The 10438-nt window shown below is 23.8% G+C and overlaps 4 protein-coding genes across 5 annotated transcripts in view; 2 read left to right on the top strand and 2 right to left on the bottom strand.

The window, feature by feature from the left end:
- Positions 1–3878, bottom strand: part of LOC102677865 (5'-3' exoribonuclease 2 homolog) — a 28325-nt gene extending 24447 nt beyond the window's left edge. For both annotated transcript variants that reach the window (XR_004151549.1, XM_006623374.2), the window contains exons 1-14: positions 3619–3878; positions 3417–3544; positions 3232–3343; positions 2981–3154; positions 2747–2909; positions 2204–2664; positions 1771–1977; positions 1573–1707; positions 1331–1488; positions 1087–1255; positions 916–1005; positions 662–818; positions 346–577; positions 57–263 (exon numbers count right to left, since the gene is read on the bottom strand). Coding sequence is in view for 1 of the 2 variants with exons in the window: in XM_006623374.2 (XP_006623437.1) it covers positions 57–263; positions 346–577; positions 662–818; positions 916–1005; positions 1087–1255; positions 1331–1488; positions 1573–1707; positions 1771–1977; positions 2204–2664; positions 2747–2909; positions 2981–3154; positions 3232–3343; positions 3417–3544; positions 3619–3693 (2468 nt within the window). In the remaining variant the exon portion in view is untranslated. The remainder of the gene's footprint in view (positions 1–56; positions 264–345; positions 578–661; positions 819–915; positions 1006–1086; positions 1256–1330; positions 1489–1572; positions 1708–1770; positions 1978–2203; positions 2665–2746; positions 2910–2980; positions 3155–3231; positions 3344–3416; positions 3545–3618) is intronic.
- A 498-nt stretch (positions 3879–4376) lies between these two features.
- Positions 4377–6945, top strand: LOC102678420 (luciferin 4-monooxygenase). The gene is made up of 5 exons (XM_006623378.2): positions 4377–4518; positions 4605–5398; positions 5473–5645; positions 5730–6137; positions 6195–6945. Exons 1-5 carry the CDS (start codon positions 4402–4404, stop codon positions 6314–6316), a joined length of 1614 nt encoding a protein of 537 aa, XP_006623441.1. The 5' UTR covers positions 4377–4401; the 3' UTR covers positions 6317–6945.
- On the bottom strand, positions 6589–7983 carry LOC102677451 (3'(2'),5'-bisphosphate nucleotidase 1). The gene is made up of 4 exons (XM_006623372.2): positions 7441–7983; positions 7136–7355; positions 6981–7065; positions 6589–6899 (listed from the first exon to the last, which is right to left on the bottom strand). Exons 1-4 carry the CDS (start codon positions 7796–7798, stop codon positions 6639–6641), a joined length of 924 nt encoding a protein of 307 aa, XP_006623435.1. The 5' UTR covers positions 7799–7983; the 3' UTR covers positions 6589–6638.
- Positions 7984–9162: 1179 nt separating this feature from the next.
- LOC116186541 (dimethyladenosine transferase 2, mitochondrial) lies at positions 9163–10438 on the top strand. The gene is made up of 3 exons (XM_031514082.1): positions 9163–9681; positions 9822–10117; positions 10214–10438. The coding sequence occupies exons 1-3, from the start codon at positions 9280–9282 to the stop codon at positions 10410–10412; spliced, it is 897 nt and encodes a 298-aa protein (XP_031369942.1). The 5' UTR covers positions 9163–9279; the 3' UTR covers positions 10413–10438.

Raw genomic sequence — 10438 nt, 5'->3', positions numbered from 1 at the left:
AAAAAAAAAAAAAAAAAAAAAAAAAAAAGCATAAAAATTTTGTCGTTATAACTTACCCAAGTATTCTTTTGCCTGCCTCAGTTAATGAAGCTATTTGTGTCGAAGAAGTGAAACCAATTTGTGGTTTCCAAGTATTTCCAGTATTACGATTCATTTGATCAAAATCTTGAGGTTTCAAAACTTTTGGTGGTTCTCTAACACCTTTCAATTTTTTCGCAGGGAAAATAAAATTACTACTATATTTTGGATCTCTGAATTTAATACTGTAACAGAAAAAAAATAAATTTATATTTTTATTTTAGAAATAAATAAATGAAAAGAGAATCTAATATATTTTATATATACCAATACACTTTATTATTCCTAATTGGTAATAATCCATTTATAGGCGAAGGTAAAGTAGCTCCGTCTCCGACACAATCTTCTGTCAATAAAACCGTACCTCGCATACCATCTATACATATTGAAGTTTCTGCATCGGATCGTACATGATTCGTATAAAGTCCCTTCATAAAATTATAACCACTATTACCCAGTCCTACATATAATCGATCATCTCCTCGAACATTTCGTATTTCTAAAATACCAATATAAATTTTATACCATAAATATTAAAGAAATTATATATTTACAAAATTGTTGATAATAAAAATTAGCATACTTTCTGCTTCTGTCAAACAATCGTAATATGGCTCTAATGCCTTGAATAAACGTTTTTCATCCACAAAAGGAAGTAAAGCTACTCCTTGCCAAGCAAATTTTTTACCATTTAAATCAATTTTAAAATCTTCTGGATAAAAATCAATAATTGGTGATTTCTAAATAAAGTTATAAAGTTATTAAAATTAAAAAATTGATAAATATCATCAAAGTTATTTTTTTATTTTATTTATACATGCGCAAATTTCCACTCACTGGATCACTCATTAATTTTGCCCATGGTACAGGAACGTGTTTACTACTAGCCGCTGGAAATACACCCATCAATTGTTCTAATGGACGGAACTAAAATGTTCAAAAGAAAAATAATAAATTTCGTTGTAATATAATTTATTAATTATTCGATTTATCTCTTCAAATACTTACTGGTATAGTTCCTTTTTCAAATTCGGTAGAAAGACCGCCAATATTGATGAAATCGCTAGCAAATGGAGCATAATGATACGGAAAATACCATTTCCATGAAGCACAACCTTGATAATAATATCGTAAAACCCAACACAAACCACGTACATATTGCAATGCCACATTATTTCTGTATGTAAATGAATAAAATTTAAAATTCAAATTTTATGGAATATAATATAATTATATCATGAAGTGTTCTCACCTGAATGCCAAATTATCAGGAGAAACATCAAATTTTGATTCATAATAACGATCTTTAAAACCATCTTCCCATAATCTAACTTCATCGTGAGATTGATCATCATCTGAATCATCTTCAAGTACTTCACTTTTTCGTTTTCGTTCATGATCAGTCGAATTCTATAAATAATCGATATATAAATATAATACATAAATATATATAAAAAATATACACAAAAATAAAAGTAGAAATATAGATCATACTTCAGGACGTATCATACTTTCTAACATCTCCTTAGCATTTCCTTTTTCACTTGTATGATAATTTTGACCATGAATACGCATTTGGTAAGCTTCATAACGCGCATTTTGTACCGGTTTAATATGTTCACCAATACGCTGTAACAAAGATGTAATATTATTAAAATTGAAAATCGTTTATAAATATTAAGAAAAACGTACCGTCGGTGCAAATTGTCCCGTAGGAATCCATTTTGGTTTATTATTACTGATTCCCAATAATCTTCTTTTTTTATCTTTTTCACGTTGTTTATAGGCTAATTCATTCTGTTGTCTTTTCTTGAAAATTTCATCTTCAACATCGCCTAATTCAGACATTATAAGTTGAACTCTATCTAAATTAACATCTCCACTATCTGTTAAAAATCCCTATAATTAATAATAAAAATTATTATTATTGAATATTTCTCATTTCTTTGTTTAATGTACAATATTATAACTGATTTTTATTAGATTAATTTTTATTCATTTATTATATTATTGATTTCATATTTTAAAAATAAAAATTTTCAAAAACAAAAAAATAATCATAAAATTTTACATAATTATATAAAACATTATTTCTTTACTTTTATCTTTAATATACATTACGTACTCCTGTTTTATATACTGTTTTTTTATATAAATTAACAAGTCTATCTATTGCCCCTTCTCTAATTTCCAAAGATGGAAGATGAGGAAGAAAATCGTTTCCTACGAAGAAACACATGAACACCCAATCATCGATAACTCGCTCGAAATCGTATTTAAATGGTAGATTAGGCATTTGCAATTCTCTTTCTAAATATTCTCTGAGTACATTTAATCGCACAAATATATACTGGCATTCAGATCCAAAAGTATTCGCTTCTTCCCTCTGATTAGGCTCTGCACCCGTACATTCCTGCATTTCATGTCCTAATTGACCACATATATCACATGGTTTTGGTTTATTTGGCTTAAACTCTTCACGAATAATAGTAAAATTAGGTTCATGAGTTGCAAGACCCAACATAATTAAATCAGCATCAGCTCCACATAAAACGTGTTGTGTATTAGGATCATGATCAGGTTGTGCTTTTATATGTAAATAAAAAAATTTTAAATTTAATTTTTCACATAATATAATAATACTTTAAATATGTAATTGTTTATTTACCTCTTTGTCTACGTATAAAATCCATTATTTTATGTTCTCCTTCTCCTGGCACATTTGCATCACTTAAAATTACTTTTATATTTCTCCATCCAGGATCATTATTTAAACGGTCATGTATATAATAATGCAAACATTTTGATAATCTTGCCATAAATGGTGTGCCCTAAAATTGAATTAATTATATACAAAATTGTTTTTTATATATAAAATTTAGTAATGAAATTTTATATAAACCGGTGTAATGCAATTGCTATCAAAATGCTCTTCTTTTGGTTTTTCAGGAGGTAAAGATGCTCCTTTAAGAGATAATTCAGAACGTATTCTTTTTATTTCGTTAATTTTTTCACTTGCTTCTTTTGATGCTCTAAATCGTCTTGATCTTTGTTGATTCATTTTTGCTCTGGGTGCCTGAAAATATAACACATGTATAATTACTTTTATAATCAGTAATAAAATTAGATTCTAATAATCAGATAAACACTTACAACTCCATCAATTGCCATGTAAAGTAATTTTCTTGGTCTTACAATGCGAAATAAACGGTCAATGCATTCAAAAATAGCTTCCATCATTTCATCCTCATTTTGTGGTGCAGGTCTTAATAAATATTTATTATTACATAGTAATTTAATTATCTTACAACTTAATAATTATTTCTTCAAATATTTACCTATCTTCAGGATGAGTACAAGGATGTATAATGCCATTCATATCAAGGTATAAGTTATCAAATTCTATTCCATTTGGATTTGGTTCTGCCGAATTCACTGGTACTCGTATACCATTCGTAGTTATCGGCTATAAAATCATATTATTTCATATAGATATTATAAGAAAAATATTCTTCGTCCAAAATAAATAATCTAACCTACCTTCTGCTCGATACATTCTACTATTACAGAAGGGTATTTTCGACTCAACCATCTAAAAAATGCTGGTACACCCATTTTCTATTATTAATTCGTATTTCTCTAAACGACTTATTTTTTTTTTTTTTAATCGTTTTCAAAAATTTGTTGATAAATGAAACGAGTACAACTGTTTTAATCGTACACTCATATTTAACCTATAACATAGATTTATAGATTAAACTTAGTACACAATCTCAACTTATGTGCTGCCATCTTTAGTAATTTTATAGCCATAATAGATGATTACTTTATTTAAATTGTAAATAATAATAAAACTAGATGCATAGAAAGTTGGTTTCGTATAACATTTTAATTAATTAAATTTATTGATTGTATTTATAAGTATAAATTTTGATAAAAAAATATAAAATGATTAATATAAAAATTAAATAATTATTTTACTTTACCACTCCCCATATTTTGTCAGTTACTCATGATAAGTGCGAAAAAAAGCGAATATAGTTATAGGTAAATGTATTTAATAAAATAGTATTGAATATTATAATTTTTTTTTTTTTGTATTTTCTATTAAAAATACATTTAATTTAAATAAATGTAATTATATTATTTTAAAAAATATTCAATTCAATTTAATTGTAATTTTATTTCTATAACTAGGTAAGTAAATTTTAATTGTTTTTTAGTATAGTTGTTCAAATAAGATTACTTGCTTATTAAATATAATTTTTTAAATAAAAAATAATTTTTCAGTAGTTATAAAATATAAAAAAAATAATATTCAATATGAAAGAAGAAAATATTTTATATGGCCCATCATTATCTGATGTGAAATTTAAAAATGTATCATTAGGACAATTGATTTTAAATCAATTAAATATTCGTGATTCTTGGATAGCACAAGTAATAATCTTTTTTCTTTTTATTAAAATTTATATAGAAATAATATATCTACTTTATATTAATTAAAATAACTTTAATTTTTTCAGATAGATGCTTATACAGGAAAAACACAAACATTTAAAGAAATCTTAGAAATTAGTCGAAAATTAGCAATTGCTCTTAGTAAAGAAGGATTAAGAAAAGATGATCGAATAGCTATATGTAGTGAAAACAATCTAGAATTTTGTTTAATAGTATGTGCTGCATTTTATTTAGGTGTTACTGTTTGCCCATTGAATCCACTTTATACAGAAAGAGAATTAAAACATGCATTAAATATATCTAAACCAAAATACATTTTTATATCAATATTTGGAGCAAAAAATATATATAAAATTATACCTCAATTATTCTGGTTGCCAAAACTTATAATATTAACAGAATCTACAAATAATAAATTACCAAGTATTAATAGTCTAACATCAAACATAATCATTGATAATAACTTTCATGCCTGTTCAGTAAATGTTAATGATCATGTGGCAGTTATTTCATGTTCCAGTGGCACTACAGGATTGCCAAAAGGAGTGATGTTAACGGATAAAAATTTTTTGTCTGTAATAAAAAATCTTGCAGCTGTATCACCTAATATTTTAAATACCAATACAACAAGTTTAGCCTTATTACCTTTTTTCCATGTATATTCCTTTTCTGTAATGTTAGTAGGACTTATTTTTGGAAATAAAAGTATTATTCTCCCACGTTTTGAAGAAAAAATGTTCTTACATGCCATAGAAAAATATAAAATTGAGCATATAACCGTTGTACCACCACTCATGGTATTTTTAGCAAAACATCCAATTGTAGATAAATACAATTTATCTAGCATTAAAGAGATTTGGTAAATTAAAAAAAAAAAATTTTATTAGAAAAAGATTTTTAATTTTATCAAAAATCATTTATATCTTTTATTAGGTGTGGTGCAGCACCTCTATCTGAGGAAATTGCAAAAATGGTTGCAAAAAGATTAAATGTACCAACAATAAAGCAAGGATATGGATTAACAGAAACTACATTGGCTGTTATGAACTCACCTGATAATAATACAGAATATAAAAGTGTAGGAACATTAGTTCCAGGAATAGCAGGTAAGTTACTAAAAATTTATTTTATAAATTTTATCTTTATGAACATTAATCATTTATATTTATGAACCTTTTTCTTATATTTAGCAAAAGTAATACCAATCAATGGAGATAAATCAAATAAACCTCTAGGACCACATAATATCGGTGAATTATGCTTCAAAGGAGATTTAATAATGAAAGGATATTGTGATAATGAACAGGCTACAGCAATAACAATTGATAAAGATGGCTGGTTACATTCAGGAGATATAGGATATTATGATGAACAGGGTTATTTCTATATAGTAGATCGTTTGAAAGAACTCATTAAATACAAGGGATTTCAAGTTCCACCTGCTGAATTAGAAGCAATATTATTAACATGTCCTGAAATTAAAGATGCAGCAGTTATTGGATTACCACATGAAGAAGCAGGAGAACTACCGACTGCTTTTATTGTTAAACAAAAAGGATCTAATATAACGGCGGAAGATATTATTAAATTCGTAAATGGTAAATTATTAATCATTTAATTAATAATTCTTTATGTTTTAATGAAATATATTACAGAACGAGTATCGAGTCATAAACGACTTCGAGGTGGCATAAAATTCATTGAAAATGTTCCAAGAACTGCGTCAGGAAAAATTTTGCGTCGAGTATTACGTGATACGCTCAAATCAAAATTATAAAATATCAGCAAAAAAACATGAAGTATTATCAATTTAAACATATTCTTTGTTTATATTTATATTCGTTTTAAAGAGGCTCAAAAGATGTTATAAGTATAAATAATTACTAAAATAATTCAAAAATTTCTATCAAAACATATTTCTTATAAACAATGATCGAGTTTTTACTAATATTTTATAATTTTTTTAATTTATTTCATAAAAAGTTTGAAATATAAAAAAAAAATTACATGTTTTCTATTCTAGTCATATTAATAGAATATTTTGATATCTGATCTCCTATTTAAATATATATTAAATATTTTCTGTAAAATTATATACATTATTGTTCTAATTTTTGCTTTAGTTCGTATGGTATATTATTCAAATACCATTGATGATTCTGACCAGGTGCAGTAGCTAATACACCTCTTTCATTAGAATATATTGTTTCTGCATTATAAGAATAGAACTCTCCATAAATATCAGTTAATGTACCACCAATAGCATGAAGAATAGCTTCAGGGGCACAAGTATCCCATCTTTTACAACCATTACTAGCAAATACATAAGCATGAGCTTTTCCTTCCATTAAAAGTATTACCTATTGAAAAAAAATAAAAATACTAAAATTATTTAGAAAATAATAATTCATTCATGTAAAATTTTATATTATTCTAATTACTTTATATCCAGCACCACCAACATGTAAAACTTCATCAGGAGATAAAGCATTTATAGCTGCTTGAACATTACTGTTTGAATGTGAACTGAAAAAATATGTTTATAATTTTCTCTTTAAAATTTAATTAACTTAATTATTTTAAAATAAAATTATACCTTGTAGTTGTAACTATTATTTTTCCATGTGGTGGAGCAATTGGTGCAAACCCACCAAATCCTACACCATTAATACCCCAAAGAGTACGTCCTAGTATTTCATTCTCATTATTTTTGTAATATGGTTGATGAATTACACCTCCAATTGCTCTATGTCCAATTGCCACTCCTACTAATACTGTAACATGTTCTACAAGGCCTTGTGCATATTCTGATGTTCCTAAAAATATTAACTTGACTTAATATATTTTACAAATAAAATATATTTACATAATATAATTGAAATAAATAATATATACAAATACCATCTAATGGATCTACCCAAATACACACATCCTTAGGATCTATATTTTCCAAATGGGTTGGTAATTTTAATTGTAACATTTCTTGATCTGCATCAGTTACAATCCAATCATATGGTATATCACAGTTTGATGGTTCCTCTTCACCAATAATAGTAATATTTGGAAACTGTTGACTTAATGAAGCAATAATACACCTTTGAGCACAACGATCAGCTTCAGTTTGTAAATCATTTTTGCCCTTTTCTATTATATTTAAACTTCCATGAGTCATAACATCTCTTATGATTTTACCTGCTCTTACAGTAGCAGATACAGAAGTGGCCATTATTCGAGATAATAGACAAGCACTTTGGGCCATTTTATAATTTATTCATGTGATATTAAATATCTACACTATTTTTCTTAACAAGAGTCACTAAATCTTTCACTTACAATTCTTCAAATATATTTCACACATGATTATTCTAGATCATAGCCACTGAAAAAATTATAACAAAAAGCTTAGAAAGTAATATTTATTTTCAAGGTTATATTAAGTAATACAAGAAAATAAAATATCATAAATTTCTTTCTAAAGCTACATATTAACTCTTTAATATTTTAGTAAGTTAAATAATAATAATTTCTTTATATTTATATTTGTTAAATATTGAAAGCAATGTAAATGAAATTTCTAATAATAAATATATGAAATGAAGTACATTCAATATTTTTTTAAATTATATCTCTAGATAGTAATTACTATAATATTTCAAGAAATCATAATTTTTATAAATTTCTATAATAAATATATAAAAAAAATTAAATAAAAATGTTAAAAATATTTAACTTTATTTCAAATAAAAATATAAATTTTGATTTAAAAATTACATTATACAATGTAAAATTAGCTCAATTAATTTTTCTGTTATATATAGGATCAAAAAATTAATATTGATAATATTTAATATTAATTAATATAATGTCATTATTTTTAAATTATAAAATAAAAAATAAAAGTAAAAATTAAATTTATAATTATATATAAAATTAATAATAATTACTTAATAATTCGTAATATCTGATCAATTAAAAAATTAATGAATAATTATAACGAATTGCATCACTATTCATATAATAATTCAAACATTTAATTAAATATTATACTATATTAACTAATATTATACTATACTAACTATATATCAATATATATAATAAATTAAAATTATATAAAGAATCATTTTTATACTTTAGTATTATAGATTTGATTATTTTGTATCATTGTTTTAAAATCACATACATATGTATATAAATTTTAATTATAATAAAAAGTAAAAAATAATGATTGCTTTATATGTATATTTTTTCTCAAATAATAACAATTTGAAATACCTACTAAAGTGAATTTCAAACTTTATTATCGAATTTTATGTCAAATTGTGAAGCGTATAAAAATAACCTTAAAAATATTTTAAAATATAACATTTATTATAAAACAAAATAATAAATAGAATATTATTATATGACAAATTAATAATATTATCAATTATCTTTATGTTACGAATTACTAAGTTATATAATAATGTTATTTTTTATTTTACAAAAAAATATATTTCGTATTCAAGTTTGCAATTATCATATTGTAGAACAAAATCAGATAATACAAATTATTTAAATATTATAAAAAATAATCAAATTTCACTATCTTCTGAATATTTACAAAATATTAATCTTGTATTTAAATGGAAAACTATACAACGTTATTTAAACTTATCTTCAAATAATAATGATCCATATTTAATAAATGAGAATGTAAGCAATAACTTCGTTAAATTAATTAAAGATGATTTATTGTTAAATATGTCTTATGTTGTTGAATTAAATCCAGGATTTGGTTTATTAACAAAAGATTTATTAGAAGCTGGTATAAAATACATACATTTATATGAAAATCGTAACATATTTTATTTGAAATTACTTAATTTACAAAAAATCTTTCCTAATCAAGTTACTATAACTAAAACAAATTTTCTTAAACTATCCAAGCTGTTATATATACCTAATAAATTAAAAGAATTTAATCAATTATTTGATAATGTATCAAAAAAAAAATGGGAAGAAGAAAGTTATATGCAAATAGTTGGAATATTAATTAATTCTCAGTTTATAAGACATATAATATTAAGTATAATATTTCAAACAGGCATTATGATAAATGGAAGAGTAATTTTTTATCTTGCATTACCACCATCTATATGGCATGTTAGTATTCATTTTATATATTCAATATATACAACATTTAATATTTTTTTACTTAATTATAAGTCAAATAACTATAATAATAATTATTATTAAAACAATTATTATTGAAACATTATATTATCAATATATTGTATTTTTAGAAGTTGATATATCAGAAGAAAAGAAGTTTAGTTACTTATATCATGTTTAATACATTATTTAATTATAAAATATTTGGGACATTAGATAAAAAAGGATTTTTATTATATCAAAGAAAAAAAAAATTAAAGAAAAAATGTAAAAATAAAGAAATTGATAATTTTTTTTATGTTGTTAAATTAGAACCAAAACCTGATATTTTTACATTATTTGGTGAAAAAGAACATATAATCAATTTTTGGCATTTTGTTCGACATAATTTTTATAAACCTTCATCAAGAATAATACCAACTTTGGAGTGAGTATAAATGTATTAGAATTAATATTTGCTCAAAATTTCTATTAAAATATATTATATAATATATAAATATTTTTTCTATTAAAATTTTTTCAGGAAAATAATTCCTGGATGTGGCATAAGATTAATAAAAGAAAAAAATTATAATATATTCACTGAATTTCATCAGTTAAATGTAAATGAAGTTTTTAATCTTTATATGGATTTTAAATCTTGGCCAGAATTTAAACAAAGTTCATTTTTATCAAGTGTTAATGATATAAAAATAAATTTTGATCCATTTGCAAATGATTAAATATTAAATATTTTTGAATTATAAAA

The sequence above is a fragment of the Apis dorsata genome, unplaced genomic scaffold, assembly GCF_000469605.1.
Source record: "Apis dorsata unplaced genomic scaffold, Apis dorsata 1.3 scaffold_884, whole genome shotgun sequence".
NCBI classification, from domain to species: Eukaryota; Metazoa; Arthropoda; class Insecta; order Hymenoptera; family Apidae; genus Apis; species Apis dorsata.
The sequence above is the reverse complement of the archived record's forward strand: the minus strand, read 5'-3'. Positions and strand labels throughout refer to the sequence as shown.